The sequence below is a fragment of the Colletotrichum abscissum genome, assembly GCF_030869225.1.
Source record: "Colletotrichum abscissum strain IMI 504890 chromosome Unknown Scaffold_18.1, whole genome shotgun sequence".
Lineage (NCBI taxonomy): Eukaryota > Fungi > Ascomycota > Sordariomycetes > Glomerellales > Glomerellaceae > Colletotrichum > Colletotrichum abscissum.
The window spans coordinates 807,251-822,457 of record NW_026850076.1 but is presented as its reverse complement, the minus strand read 5'-3'; the positions used below and the strand labels follow the sequence as shown (position 1 = coordinate 822,457).

The 15,207-nt window shown below is 56.6% G+C and overlaps 5 protein-coding genes across 5 annotated transcripts, besides 1 other annotated feature; 3 read left to right on the top strand and 2 right to left on the bottom strand.

The window, feature by feature from the left end:
* Window positions 1-7: 7 nt before the first annotated feature.
* CABS01_08269 (glycosyl hydrolase family 35) lies at window positions 8-3,423 on the bottom strand (the record flags this gene model as incomplete). The annotated part of the gene is made up of 10 exons (XM_060541630.1): window positions 8-1,786; window positions 1,832-1,995; window positions 2,046-2,160; window positions 2,211-2,588; window positions 2,636-2,788; window positions 2,836-2,977; window positions 3,032-3,075; window positions 3,130-3,149; window positions 3,206-3,234; window positions 3,287-3,423. 10 exons carry the CDS (start codon window positions 3,421-3,423, stop codon window positions 8-10), a joined length of 2,961 nt encoding a protein of 986 aa, XP_060402434.1.
* Window positions 3,424-4,813: 1,390 nt separating this feature from the next.
* Window positions 4,814-4,897: a sequence feature (Short protein (CABS01_08268, KAK1509038.1) was converted to a misc_feature.).
* Window positions 4,898-5,496: 599 nt separating this feature from the next.
* Window positions 5,497-6,513, bottom strand: CABS01_08267 (uncharacterized protein; the record flags this gene model as incomplete). The annotated part of the gene is made up of 1 exon (XM_060541629.1): window positions 5,497-6,513. One exon carries the CDS (start codon window positions 6,511-6,513, stop codon window positions 5,497-5,499), a length of 1,017 nt encoding a protein of 338 aa, XP_060402433.1.
* A 1,651-nt stretch (window positions 6,514-8,164) lies between these two features.
* CABS01_08266 (uncharacterized protein) lies at window positions 8,165-8,482 on the top strand (the record flags this gene model as incomplete). The annotated part of the gene is made up of 1 exon (XM_060541628.1): window positions 8,165-8,482. One exon carries the CDS (start codon window positions 8,165-8,167, stop codon window positions 8,480-8,482), a length of 318 nt encoding a protein of 105 aa, XP_060402432.1.
* Window positions 8,483-12,371: 3,889 nt separating this feature from the next.
* On the top strand, window positions 12,372-12,494 carry CABS01_08265 (uncharacterized protein; the record flags this gene model as incomplete). The annotated part of the gene is made up of 1 exon (XM_060541627.1): window positions 12,372-12,494. The coding sequence occupies one exon, from the start codon at window positions 12,372-12,374 to the stop codon at window positions 12,492-12,494; it is 123 nt and encodes a 40-aa protein (XP_060402431.1).
* A 1,198-nt stretch (window positions 12,495-13,692) lies between these two features.
* On the top strand, window positions 13,693-15,177 carry CABS01_08264 (uncharacterized protein; the record flags this gene model as incomplete). The annotated part of the gene is made up of 1 exon (XM_060541626.1): window positions 13,693-15,177. The coding sequence occupies one exon, from the start codon at window positions 13,693-13,695 to the stop codon at window positions 15,175-15,177; it is 1,485 nt and encodes a 494-aa protein (XP_060402430.1).
* Window positions 15,178-15,207: the final 30 nt, after the last annotated feature.

Below are 15,207 nucleotides of genomic sequence, written 5' to 3'. Positions count from 1 at the left end.
CATTCAACTAAGCATACTCCTGCCTGTCCTTCCACCCGGGCTGGAGGTAGCTCCAGTCGCGGTTGAACTTGAAATCCGTCTGGTACTGCCCGTACCGCACCAGCTTCAGCCCGTCCAACTTGGCACCCGCGTCGGTCTGCGCCCACAGGCTGACGGCCAGGGTGTTGCGGCCGCGGTTGTTGAGCACGCCCGGTGGCACAGGGAACCGTGTCTGCGGACCAATGTGCGGGACGTACTTGCCATACTGGTACCCGTTGATCCAGAACATGACGCGTGCCGTCGTTCCCGCGGGCGCAGAGAACTCGATGCCCAGCGGCGCGTCCAGGTCCGAGTCGATGTTGAGCGTGAAATCCGTGACGTAGAAGCGGATGCCCGCGCCGGAGAGACCGACGAGCGGGGACTCGGGCTTCCAAGAGGAGCCGGTGGGCACAAAGCCGGGCAGGTGCCAGCCCAGGCGCTCCGGGTAGAGGCCGCCCTCGTTCATGGGTCCGCGGACGGGATCGATGTTGGCCTCGCCGCCGGCTGCGCCCGCCAGCTTCCACAGCTTGAAGCCCGTATTAGTGCGTGTGCTGCCGGGTTGCAACTGGGCGCCGAGAATGCCGCGTGGGTTATTGATACCCTGGGCTGTCGAGGCCTGGTCGTGGCCATGGTAGTCGACCACAACCGTGACCACGTTGTTTTTCTCAACCAACGCGGACCGAGGGAACGTGAGGGTCTTGTTGGTTGTCGTTGCCGAAGCGGACCCAACGTCGCCGCCGAGGAACTGTCCATTCACCCAAGCCGACCATCCGAACGCCAAACCGCCCGAAGCCGTGATATTGACCGAGGTGGCGTTGGCGCCGTCAAAGTAACCGCGGTAGATCTTGGCACCCGAGTAGAAACCATAATCGGAGCTATAGAGCACCGGTAGAGTGACTGGAGCATACGGGCTAGGCGTCGTCGTCTTGTTGCAGACGGTCCATCGGGAATCGTCGTAGTCGGACGCCGCTTCGGGAAGGGCTTCGGCCGCCCGCCAGTTTGACAGCTCGGGGAGTGTCACAGCACGGTCCTCGGCACCGGGAATCTGAGCAGTGAAGGAACCGTAAGCAGTTTTTGTGGCGGCCAGGCGCAGGCCATTCCAGTCAATGGTTTCGATGGGCTTGTCGCCGACGTAGGCCTCAATCGTTGTAGCCTTGTCGCTGTCACCAGAGACGTGGAGGACGCCGTGAGAGATGCTGGCGCTTCTGACGAGGTAAGGGCCCTGGATAAATAGCTGCTCGTCAGGCTTCACAGTAGGATTTGACGTTGTCGGGGGCGCCCAGAAACGCCACGCCGACTTTTGCTCAAGCAGGTAGACGAGAGCGCCGTTGGAGAATTTGACCACCGTGGAACCGGCGACCTGCTTCCACGTAAAAGCTGAATGGTTACCGTTTGTCGTCTCCTGCAAGTCCGTATCGCCAAGCACCTCAAATGTAAGGCCGCCTGCATCCTTGAAGGCGAACTCTCCCGTCTGACCCTCTTGGAGGTAGAAGACGAGTACCTCAGTATCGAAGAGGCCATAGGTGGCAATGTCCGCCGAGGCGTACAGCAGAGTGTGCTTGCCAAAGACGTAATCCGTGACAAGGATCTTGCTCTGGCGACCGTTGAGCACGACGTTCGGGACGGTAACGGGTCCGGCTGTCGTGTTGAGGGTGACATCGAACTGGATGGGGGTCATGGACTTGGTGCTGGCTTGCTGCACGACGGTAAAGCCAGCCTGGGTATCGGGATTACGGAGAACCCAGCTAAAGGCCGAAGGTGAAGAGAGCTATGGACGTTAGCAGGGGTATTATCGAGAGTCCGCGCGACTTACACCGTAGCCAGTTCCGTTCCCAATCATCTCAACCTTGAGCAGATCCGACGAGACTCGGGTGAAGAGTCCGATGAGCTTTGTCTGGAAGAGCTTGGTCCACTGCTCACGAGTCTCGCGGAGAGGGGCGCTGTAGTCGTAACTCGTGTAGACCTGAGGTGCGGCGGCTGCTCTTGTCAGTGTCTGCAGTGCTTGTCCTGATTCGTGTAGGACTCACAGTGTCCCCAGTTCGTTCCGCCGTAGCTCATGTAGATGCTCAGCAGGGTCACGCGCTGGCCGATGTTGTTCTTGTAGTAAACATCCGCAAAGGCTGGGTCGTGCTCCGAGGCACACTATTCTGCATGTCAGCACGCAGTCCTTCAATATTTCAGAGCACACGCACCTGATCATAGAAAGTCGCGCTTCCCCAATTGGAAAACCAACCGCCCTCAAACTCGGCAAGGTAGCTCGGCTGCGTGAAGGAGTAGTTGGAGAACCACTGAAAGTAGGTCCGGACGACGTTGAAGCCAACCGTCGGGTCGGTGCAGGAGAGGGCGCCTGGGTAGCTGTCGAGGCCGTAGACGTTGACGGCGCCGCCGACGTTGTTGTAGTCTGTGGACCACGACCGGGAACGCATACCCTTTTCGTTGTGCGTCAGCGGGACTACGATGCCGGCGTCGTGGAATGCCTTCTTCAGCTGTTCCATGTAGATGACCGAGGTGTGGTCGGGGGAGTAGACGCTCTCCTGGTACTCGTTCTCGACTTGGTTCAGGATAACGGGCTAGGCTTGTCAGCGGACTGCAGATGAACGGGGACGAAGGCACCTACGCCGCCATTGGTGATTTGGTTCGCGGCGATAATCTTGCCCACTTGCGTGATGAAGGGGAGCCACCCGGCCTGGTACCGCTCGTCAGAGGTTCTGATCTTGCCGAAGCGACCGTCAGAGCCCCAGAGAGCGAGGCCGCCGCCATTGGTTTCGGCCTGGACGTGTCAGCCTCTTGACATGGTCGAATATACTAGGTTCTCACATTGCAGTAGGGGCCGGCTCTGGCAATGACATAGAGCCCAGCCTCTTTGCAGTAGTCGAATAGTCGCTGAATGTTCTTGCCCGCCGTTTCAAAGTCGTAGACGCCCTCGGCAGCCGAGTGGTACGACCAGAAGAAGTAGATGCTGAGAGGCACGGTGAGCGTTCTGAGATGTTGCTGACGTGCGGCCGGTACTCACCTCACGGTGTTGAAGCCATTGGCCTTGAATTTCTGCAGAATATCCTTTTTGTCGAAGGTTTAGTATGTAAAGGGAGGTCCTCGACAGGCTGAACTCACGGGCCACAATTCGGGGACGGCTGTGTGGGAGAAAAGAGTTAGTTGCGAATCGAGACCTGAGGTTGGAGCTTCTTACGCGTTCTCTGGTAGTGGAATTCGGCAGAGCTGTCATCAGTCAACACCTAGCCCCAGACGCGATTAAAGGGACGACACGAACAGGATGTACGTCCGGGTATCGTTGATGACGAGACTGTACTTGTCCCACGACACCACGTCAGTGAGGCCGTTGTCAGTCGCCCAAGCCCCGGATGCAAACAGCCAGATCAAGGCCGTCAAAGCCCGGTGAAAACGCATGACAGCACAACCTTGGCGGGTTCCAGATTCATAAATGTGCGGATCGAGCGAGAATGGCGTTGCATTCTAGATCTGCTCTGCTGCGAACCACGCGGGAACGAACCGACTGATAAACGATCGTGAGTCCACCACTGTCAATCACAGGTTGCCGGCCATCAATCCCAGTCGCGGAAATGAGGACCGAATGCGACATCACGAAGAGCTGCATGGCTCTCGCCCCAACAGGCGCAGACCACCAGCTCTTGATTCTAGTTTCCAGCAATCAGATGCTCGAGGTCTGGCCGTCATTACTTCATTGCGGGGTATCCCGGTCACCGTTCCTGTACAGACTGCGTGCCTCGCGTGAGAGTAACGCAGGAACCGTAGTGGCCTCGCCCGTATTATCGCGCAATTCTTCCGCTGGTCCTTGCAAGTGTAATCAAATTGCAAGCCGCACGCGTCCGGCGCAAGGGAAGATGCCATGTTGAGCTGCCTGTTTGGACCATGGCTCACAAAGAGAAAGAAAAAAAGATGAGAGCTCGGCGTTGCTTTGGCCGAAATATTTGGTCGATTGCGGGGTCGCCCAATGATCAGCTGGAGATCAGAGGGGCGACCCGAGCTTTCCCCCAGATGCCAATGGAAGCGTGCCTGTCAGAATGTGGGAAAGCACGCAGACAAGCTTTTTGGGGCATCACCCCGATGTCTCTCGGCCGGTCCTTCCGGGCAACCCAAGCACCAAGTTCTCACCGTCCATCTCTGTACGTGTGCGTCGCATAAATCTGGACCTGGGCCAGTGAGACTTCTCACCACCCATTGTCGGGCATCATGAGATTTGCTTGAGAATTGCGTTTGATCATGGCACGTGGAGCTGCCCCAAAACTTCCCCCTAAGGTAGGCTCACCTCGGGGAACCATCTTCATTGGACGATGATGAGATCCAGGCAAAAGGCGCTGGCAATCTCTGCATCTGGCTTTGAACTCAACCTCCCGAGTCCATCTTACGAATTGCACAGATTGTACAGCGCCTCTGGAACCATACTGCGATGCCTGCCCCTCGCATCACCTAGTCGCGACTCTACAAATAAGACATATTCTCAGGCCTCAACAAGCCCTCTGAATACAGTCCGTCGATGGCGGGAGCTTCTCGACTCGAACAAATCGCTCCTTTGTTGAAGCTGCGATCCTCGTGAAAGCAGAAGTCGACAACAATTCGTGTTTGAACGCGCAGTGGCCGTGCAGGAGACGACACAGCATTCAAGCTCTGGTCCAGCTGAAGCGAGAAGAACATGATCCACGACTTCCACGGTGTAGTGCGCACAATTGTGCCCAGTTTCATCTCCAGCGATTGGCCGAACGAGTGCCTAAAGGAGAGACTGACGGTCTGCAGTGAATAGTCGATGCGCCGGTCGAGCTCATGTCTTCAACTGAAGTCCCATTCCAAGCCAGAATGCAGAAGAGCAGTCTACGAACATAACCGCGAGGTTTCCAAAACGCATGTCGAGAAGCGTGTTCCGCCAGGTCCTGTCAATGATGGTTGGAGGGTCGCAAGGAGACAATCTCTCTACCAGCCATGTCTCTGCTAGCAAAGGAATCCTCTCTGGACACTCGCAAAATGGCCGACGGTATCGTAGATTGTAGGGCGGTGATCTCGCACATGGTCAGTATTGCAGGATTTCTCTGGGTGGCTCACTCAGCGCTGCATCATGCCTAGTCCTTGAGGCAGTCTCGATGAGTACACGCAACATCCCATTCCTCCAGCATCCCATTTATTGCAAATGTGAACGACCAAGTCTGACCGAGCCCGTCTAGGCACTTCGCTATCAAAATTCGCAAGCTTCACGGAACCATGGCCGCAGTATCAGCTGAATCAGCAGGACAAGATCGCATTTCTGACTCCGGTACCAATCAAGGACGCGTCGCAAAAAGCACCAGAGGCCCGACTCTCTGTATATCATGACGTGCTGAATTCGGGCTGCCGCCTCTCCCAGGCTATATCCAGCCACGGTATACCCCTTCTGGGCCTCGTGATCCCGTTCCGGATTCACGATGAACTCTCATCTCCCCATTCGCACAGCAGCCGGGCGACGCCGGACTCCTACCTCCAAGCAGGGCGGCGTGCAAATGACTCAAGGCATATCTTGGCCGTTGCAAAACCACACTTGGACTGCAAGGCTGCAAGTTGCAACGGCAAGCTAGAACCTGTCAACCACAGCCCTGCATATCCTCCTCCCTGGTTGACTTCACTGGTGAATCGATAGTGCCAAAGCTTCGGCGAACCCCTGGGGGAAGGAGTACAACTTGCACCAGCCTCCTTAACAGCTCTCGCGGGTAATAAAGCAGAAACTTGATGCGAGATGCCCCGTACGTTTTCTTTCCCTCGGGGGAGCAGGGGCTGGTCGTGCCGCCGGCGACGGACCGGGGTAGGCGAAATACAAAGGGAAGCGAAATGTAACGGCAAAGGGATGCACTTTAGCCCCCTTTCCAAGCGATGATGGAACCTGGTAGGCCAATCCCCTTCATCAAATCTTAATATCAACTCCCCGAAGCCGTTGCCATTTTGCTGTATTTGGTCAATTTGCCTCGCCCCAGATTCCCAACCCTGCCACGCAACACCCTGGGATGCCGCGCGGGAGCCGGAGAATATCCCATACACACGCATATCCGTACGGGAATTGTGCAGCGCCGCAAGAGTAAAGGCGGAAGATGTCGGGCGACGTCCGTCGTGCAACTTCGGCCTCGACCTCGACCTCGATTCTAGAGAAATTCGAATCCCTATGACGAACTTGACCGACTGTGGGGGCCACCGGTGAGTCGCCGGCCTCGAGAGACAGAGCGCATGTGCTCGGTTGCATGCACCAGCCGCGGGCAAACAAGTGCTGGCCGTCCACGATGGTTGTGACCGATGACGAGCCGGCGGCGGTGGCCACAACCGTGCTATGGCGGAGCAGGAGGCACAGACTTGGACAACGTCCCGGCGCCCCGATACAACTGCACTGGCTGGACCTGAACCATCGTGGGATCTATCCGACGGGTCTGCAGGTAACCGCGAGCGATGGCGGGATGAAGTGTTCTTGATCTGCCTGCGCGGTAGTCGACATATGCTTCCGAGCATCACTTGACGACGGCTGCACGGCTGGCATCGAAATAGACACCTATCAGTACGTAATGAGATGTTGCCAGCGCATCCTCTCTCGCGGCCACAGCGTGACCTCGCCTGAATCCCACAATCGGAGAAGTGAAGTCCAACACATATGGCGCCACCTAAAGACTGTCGACCACGTGTAGTTGCATCAATTCGGCCAGACAGCAGCTATCGAAGTAGAAGATGCTTCCGGAATGGGAGACACGAAACAGGAACCGTTAACCGGAAGCTCAGCAAGTCTGGTAGATCCCCACGTGGCGGGCGCGCGCTCCTTGCCATCGTGCCGTTTCAGTTGTTCCTGGACAAAGAAGACGACAGTAGCATCAAGCTACCTATGGTGAGTTGCAACGCTCGCCCGTTGTGCGCGCATGCAAGCCGCAAACGGCCAATGGCCTAGCCAGACTTTGGCCCTTTTTGGGGCGCCGACTAAGACGAAACTCTGGTGCTGGAGCGCCGTGCGAACCTTTTTCTTTTTTTCCAAAATTGGCAACAGAAGGATCGGAGCCGTTGACAAGTGCTGTCGAAAGAGCATGGAGAAGCAGATTTTTTTCTGGCCTCCTTTCTTTTCGTTTCAACCCCGTCAAACATGTGTGCGGGCTGACACGTTGTGGGTGGACCTGGGAGCGGTTCGCAGAAGAGCGGGCGGACGGACGGCAGACGGACGTGGGCGCGCAGTGATGCCATCTCCACCGAGGGTTTAACGTTTTGTCCAAGGTGCGGTCATGGCGGGGATATCCCCTAGAACCCCCAGAATAACACCGAGTCATTGCCAGCAAAAGCCGACTTTTTGTTCACTTGGTTGCCCGAGCTGTGACTGCTTGTGGTTTGTGCAGATGAGCCCCTCTTCTGACAGCGGCTTTTCCAAGCAAGATCCTAGAGTCAACTGCGAATGGGAAGACTCGGCAAGGCGTAACGGCCGGTTCTCGACGAGGTTGCTTCTTCTCGGTGCTGATTGCTGCGAAGAAGTTTGAAATCTGGGCCGTACTCCGCAACAAGTGGTATTAATGACTCTTTGGCGTCCGCTTCCCCTCTTGACGTCGCCGCTCGCGTGGTGGGAACAGCAGGAGCGGGACAAAGTTGATCGGGGCAGAAAAGGACTCAGAATGACAAAGCAACCGGCTAAAGGTACTTTGGAAGGATACATAATTGGTGCGATGCTGTATGTAAGTGGGCAAAAAAAAAAAAAAAAAACAGACTGGACCGCCACTCCACCAGAGGTGCGGCAGCGTGAGCCCTAAACGCAGGTACAAGACACATCTGGGCCCGGCATTCTTCGTCTGAACGAGATGCGACGAATGAGATGCGACGGATTTGCTGCGATCCCATGGGGCCGCGGAACGGCGAGCGGTCGCCTCAGCATCGCATCGCAGCACATCGGGACTAGGGTCAGGTACATCCGGTACGTATCGTTGACGAGAACTCTGCATTCGCAGCAAGGCCGACGCAGGGCACAAACTCTGTGCGGGCGTAGGACGGAGACGTTGAGCTCAAGAGACATTGGGCACATTGTGTGTCAGTCAATGGCCATTTTCCGACCCTCCATCGCAAGAGCACCCTTTGTTTGTACCTAGGTATTCGTACGGGGCTGGAGCAGAATTAGACGAGAGACAGAGACTCACCAATGCCGGCCGGCGGCCCAATGGCGAGGCACCAACATGCCAACCACAGGGCCTGTCTCATCTCTAATCCATCTCCCATCGACGTGAGAGATGACGAGCAGCGGGGGAGGCATGGGCTGGGCGTCTCTGATTGGAAAGCGTCGGAGAAAAAGGAAGCAGGAATAGAAGATGTGGAAATGCGCCGTCAGCCCCCAAAAGAGCGCCGGCGTGCGCCCAACAGGCTGGCTGCCGCTGGCGGCCGGGGATTGATCAGCACTGCAACAAGTCTGCAGACAGTACTCCGTACGCAGTGCTCCATGCCGTGCGCCGTCCTCACATGAGTAGCCTGTAGGTATGTACTCCTTACTGTAGTATACTCAGTGACTCCGTAGATTCATTCTCCGAGATGAATCTCAGATGCGTTCTTTCGTCATCGGCGCCGCTTTTTCCACTTGTTCCAAGGCCCAAGGAGTTCCAGGCTTCTGGCCGTGGATCTAATTCTCGCAGGCCCCGTCGAGCACGTTGGATCCTGGCGGTCCTCCGGCCTCGTCGCTCGTGTCAGGCCTCGTTGAGCCTTGTCAATGTCGTGCCCTGCCCTGTCGTGCCGTCCTCTCGCTTGCCGGGGAAAACGCAATTTGCAAGCCTGCTGCAGCCTGTGCCTGGCTGGGACAGCGAGGCCCATTCTCGGCCAGGGCAGTGTCGTGGAAAAGTGTGGCCATGTGGAGAGACACGGAGTCAAGGAGTGGAAGCCGTGGTGGACCATGGCCCAAGGCTTCACAAGTCAAGACCCAAGAGTCATTCAGGACTAAGGACAACATGGGGCGAAATTTGGTGGAGAGGAGATGGAAAGTCGTCGAATCAAGGCAGCAGGTTGGTAACAGCGGGAAGGGAGCTGGGACCCACGGCTGGCATGAGGTGTGTGCGGGAACTTGGCCGGGAAGGCAGGGACGCCTTGGAGTCAGAAAAGACGTTGGAAAGAGCCTGAAAGGTCTTTCCTTGTGAACTTCTTGTGTGAGGTACATTCATACCTCAGGCAGTCTATACCTTAGTCCGTACATCTGCAGGTCGGTACTCCGTTATCTGGTAGGTTGACTGTGGTTGGCAGGAGTAGGCAAGGTAAGGTAGTCGTGTGGCCCTCAGGCAGAGACATGCGCTACGTACCCCTCGCGGCATGGCTAAGGAGATACCTTGAGGTCAGGTAAGGTAAGGTAGGTACGGAGTATGGCACTGTAGCATCTGCCATTGTTTCAAGGTCTTTTTCGTCCCTTCATTAGAGCCCTCCTTGCTCCTTTTGGACCTTTGGATGGAGAATGGATTCCATTGCGCCGAGAAGAGGTTGAGCATTGATATACACGGAGTGCACTATACACTTGGCTTGCCTCGCATTGGCCTCGTCCTTTTCGGTATCAGCATCTGACCTGGCAACGTTCTCCTTATTGGCACTCGAGACACTCTCCCAAGCTAAGGTACTGTGTAGACAGACTCCCACAGGTGACAGCGCTGAGCGGGGAGGCATCCCATTAATGGCAGGCGTGCGTCATTTTCGTCCTCCGAGATTTCCCAACTCCAGCAGGAGCCGAGAATAGAAAATTTGAGACAGGTCCCTGGCCACTCGCGAGAAGCAGCAGGAGCAGACAGCCAGACACCCCCGGGCTCCTGCCCAGTCATTTGGGTCCGTCGGGAATTAAGGCGGCAGGAAAATCTCGAGGTACTTCCATCCCTGGTTGCCTTGCTGCACATCTTCATGTACCCAAGGTACCTCTGATATTGTATCATTTTACGCTTTTTGCACCCATGGAAAAATCTTCGTCGATAGATCGCCTTCCCTGTCTCTGCCATTGCTAAACCTGGTTCTTCTTCTCGTTTTTTTTTTTTTTTGGCGAGTCGTTGTCAAGCCGTTGGTGTCCCGATGGAGGTTAGACAGTTACATTCCAACGACAAAACTAAATAGCGTCTCCCCAGAAAATCTCGAAAATCTCTTTTACCAACTCGGGCAGCCGGGCTGGCCCTCTTTGGGGGCCGAGTCAGTTCGGCCAGGTTCGGAATCTAGATGCGCTCTGCGTCACTGGCAACTGGGCTGGGAGCCTGATACTCCGTAGGACTCTTCAACCAGAGAAGACCATTTGGCGGAGACAGCTCCAGCTCCAGCTCCAGCTCCAGCTACCAATGTTTATCTGACCGTCTGCACAAGGTCAAAGCCATAGGTAGCGCACCGGGGAAACGGCACAACCGCCCTTTTGTTATGCAAACTTCCCCTCTGCAGAACATGGACCACCCATGCGACCGAGTTCTCTCCGTCGCCTGTTGGTCAAAGCAAGACCCCTCAGGTCTCTCTCTCGACCCCTTCTCGCCCCTCTTCGCCCCCTCAGGTACGCCGCCAGCTCTCCACTGAAGGCAGCCGGAAGCCGCTATTCTGTACCTACCTTAGTCTACGTAGTAGGGTACGGAGGCAGAGAGACACTCAAGAGGGAACACCCCTCTGTCGAAACATGAGAGCACTGGCTTTTTGCCTCCGCTTTCTCCTGGCACCAGTCAATTGCCATGCCAACGGGTGGGTGGGCTCACTACCTCTAGCTAAGAGTTGCCCTCACTTTGTTGACACTCGGCGACTCAGCAGTCGAGCAACCAAAGTTTGAACCCCGTCCGACGTCGCAAGTGTCTTGAAGCTATCGCCGACTGCGCATGACGGCCACTTGTCCACGAGGGAAAAGTGTCAGCTTGTCTTGGGTCGGAAGAGCGATTCTGTCTCCCTCTGCTCGCAACCAACCGACAGGGATTCGCGTGTCTCACCCAAAAACAAACAACCAGTCCAAGGAGACGCCACGCATCTCATCGCTAGCCTCGTCGATCATGGCCTTCTGCTTTGGGATAGAAGAAGAGGCACAGCGCCATGGCCCATTGAGGGGCAGAAGTGCCGTAGCTTGCGCCAGGACACCTACTGGCCAGAACGGATTTGACGGAACGATTGATGGCTCGTTGTGTTGATTCACGGATGCAAGGGAGCACCTTCAATTGGCAGCTTCGGGCGATGTAGCTTCGGGCGATAGCAAAGAGGACCGGAGATTGTACCTGCACAACCCCCTCACATACGATGCGACCGCAGCTCTCGAGTCCAGCCTTACCCTGCGCCGTCGTCGCCATCTAGTGAGCATCTAGTGCCCATCTCGACACGTCGCTGCGACCATGCCGAAAGCGACACGATGTAAACAAAACTAGCACGGCCCAGAGCCTCACTTGATCAACCACGGGGTCTTGTTCAGCGCCGTCATTTCGCAAACCATGGTGCGAGGCACTCGCCGAGTGGGAACCTCACTTGCGATTGTTCCTGGTAGCCTGGATAGACCCAGATCGTGTCAATCAATGATGGGAAAGGCAAGACGAGCATCGTCGATTGCGCCGGAGCTGGAGCAAAAGCGACATTAGCCGTGCTGGTTAAGAACAACACGGACCAGGGATAACCAGGGAAAAGACGGCTCACGCTCCAACTCTGGGCTTATCGGGGACAGCGACCTATATCAGAAAGGAGATGAGTGACGGCGCTTGGCAAAGAAGACGAGATGCCAAAAACCACGCATTTCGAGACTGGTCTGCTAGGTAGACTGCTTGCTACGGATACTGCCTCGACATATGCCTTCTGCCAGTCAGCCATTGCGCGCCGAGAGTTTTCTTTTTTTGGGGCAATCCTACTGTGGCTGACGATGCTTCCCCTCTTGTTTCTTCTTCCAGAAGCCGCCGGGTGGGATGACGGATGGTTCCCCCTCCCTTTCCTCACGCCATTGTCTCTGGACCTTCGTTTTTCCCATGTTTTATATCGCGCTTGTGGCTTGTCTTTTTCATCTAATCGGGGACGGCGCGGCCAATAATCCCCCGCAGCTCCAGTGTCAGCCCTCGCCATCTCATGCTACCATCGGAAACTAAGGTAGCCAGAGCCTCTCGGCCCAAGATTCTTTCGCCTACGGCTACCTACGAGAGTCTACGGGGAGGAATTATCGAGTCTAGCTGGCACAACATGGAGACACAATCGAATCAAAGTGGTCGATTGGAAAGTCGAGTTTGATTGCCACAGGCAGTACGACTTCTGCCGAGGTGCTACAAGTACAAGCAACACAACAAACGACGAGGTCAGAGAGCACATACATAGCCGTCGCATCGTCCGGTCAAGATCTAATTCTCTGACTGGCTCTGTGCACTGGCAGAACAGACACGTACATACAGCGGCAGCGGCAACTGATGAATGGGACGACAGAGCCCTGCATCTCACCTGCTCGTGTCGTGCAGCATTGGTACTTTGTCTACCACCAGTGCAATTCTACGGTCCAGCACATGGGAACGCACGCGCTGAACACACATTGACACGGCACGGCAGCAGCAGCATCAGCACATCACAGATCCCGAATCATCTCGTCACCGCGGGCCTCACTCCCCTGCCGCCGCGGGCTCCCAGTCCTGGTCCCAGACTCCCAGGTCTCCAGTCAGGATCCCAGACCACACCAGACCCGGACTCTGTCCAGCGTCCCAGGAGCGCACGCCCCCGGCACGGACAAGGGTAGCTGCCAGTGTTTCGTTCCGAGCGCTCCACCACGGCATCCCTCCCACATCCTTGTCACTGCCATCCTTCCTTCACTCGATACTTGAGTCTGGGTACGGAGCAGAGACCCAGAGACCAAAGGAAAGGGACGAAAAAAAAAAGAAGAAGAAGAATCCACCGGCCGAGGTGTGTGCGTAAAGTACGAATAAACTCGCTCGGTCTGCCGTTTGCCCACGCGACGCTGGACTCTACCCTCACCCACACCCCTCCCCCCGACAGGGAATGCCATCTAACCCCCAACCCAGGCACCGCAACGCACCGCACACAAAAACGCGACCACGACCGCCTACCATACTTTATTCGTTTGGTTCCCAGGTTTCGTCCTTCGTCTCCTCTACTTACACCTACACCTCTTCCCTCAACCCCCTTCCGTTCTTTCTCACCAACTACTATTCTCTCGTTAAACCCACGACTTGAACATTCGCTTCACCCAATCCCCATCGACAACATCGGGCCCATTACACCGGCCATCTGGACCATCTCAAGCAACCCGGTTCCATAGTGAAGCCTCGCTGCCCAGTGCTCGGCATCCTATTCGTCAACGCAAACGACAACACCCCATTCTGTACTCGCCCTGGACAGAGAGTTTCTATACGGAGCTCTCCTACAGATCGAACCATCAACAGTGCTCATGTACACGGCTGGTCAACCGCGTCCCAATCTCACGTCGTCTAGTCATAAACTCTGTGGAATCAAGTCGTCGACACGTCACTTACACCCGCCGTCGTCTCACACCAGTAACCCAGCCTCATCGGGGCCCAGTCCTCATCGATTCATCAGTCTTTAGTCTTGACAAGCCGTTTGTTCGCCGTCGAGAACAAACAACCGATCCACCGGTCTCTGGCAGACCCATCTGCAACGCCTCAGCCGAACAGTTCTCCGTGTCAGCGGCGGAGGAAAACCCCAGCTTCATTTTCCGCTCGTATTCGATTCCCACCCGGCTTTGAAAGCCCCAACTTCATCATGGGCCTTCCGCGAGCTCTTCCCGTTGCGGCCGGCGCGCTGGCTCTGATTGCCACCATTACGATTGTCATCATCCACGTCGTCCTCGCCGCTCATATCGCCGATGCGGCGCCTGTGCGCACCTCCTCGATTCTGTCTTCGATTCTGGAAAGCATTCTTTTGGTATTCTTGGGATGGATGTTGTCAACCAACTTGGTTGCCAAGTTTAGGAATTCCTCAAAGCGCTTCATCAGCGCCATGTTTGGTGCGAGTGTCCTCGTCTGCACCATGGCCACTGCTGCGTCGGTAGCCACCATGATCTGCCTTAGCAACGCTACGAGGGACCTGGCGGGTACCGTTCTCGGTGCGACCCAGACGAGCTTCCTCATCGCTTCGTCCGTCGCTCTCGGTCTCTGCTTTGCTTGTCAGCTCATCTTCATTGTCATTCACTTCGTCTTGGCCCGCCTCGTTGCCCGCGACGAGTCTGGTTCCATGCACTCGGACGAGGAGTCCCAGAGATCTCCCAACGTCCACATCAAGTCGGTTCCCTACCACCGTACTTCGCCCACCTTTGACGGCAGGAGCCGGTCCACCTCCATGGGCTCGCAAAGTCCACCTCAGTCGAGCAGCGGCCATTCCGCCACCGACACACTGAGCTCGTTCCGCTCCTCGTTGTCCAACGTCGTCCGACCCATTTCCTCCCGAACCCGCCTGCTCCCTCTGCGGGAGAAGCGTAGGGCAGAGTCGATTGACTCGAACCACTACCGCTCGCGATCGAGCAGTGTCAACGAGGATTCGTCCTTTGACTCGTGGGACACGTCTTCGGTCGACATGCAGAGCCGCATGACCGTCCTGGGCACATCCTCTCCCCCCGGCAGGTTTTTGGAAACGATCCCTGCCAGCCCTACAACCAGCCGCAGTCCCAGCCCTGGAACGCCGTTGGACCTGGACCTGGAAGCTCCGCGCACTCGTCGTCGGAGCCGCAGCTACAGCCCCAGCCCCATGGGCACCCTCCGCAACCCTGAGCCTACCTTTACGCTGCAGACTTCTGCCAGCGAGTGCTCTCTGCGTCGTCCCGAGCCCGCCTTTACCATGCAAGGCTCGGCCAGCGAATCTCACATTCACCCCCTATTCCGGTCTGACTCCCCAGACCCGCCGCCGATGGTGACACCCGGCACGGTTGTCACCGCGGCGCCAGACGCCGGCCGCGTCATCTCGGATCGACACAGCGTCCGCCGCATGCGCAGTGGCAGTCTGCCCGGAGGCCCTAGCCCCCTCAGCCGCACCAGCAGTTATGACAACTTTTTCCCCAACGGCCAGCCGCCCGTGAAAGAAGAGAAGGAGGAGCTCCCATCACCCCAAGAGGAGGACGAAACACTCGGTGAGAGACAGATGACGCCCCCGATCCCGGAGTGGATCCTAACCGCCGGAGCCAGGACGAGCCTAAACGGGTACCAAAGTCGGAAGCTCCGCATCGACGGGGACGCCGAGCAAGAGCAATCATGATGAAGGAGGGATGCACCAACGGCAACAAGA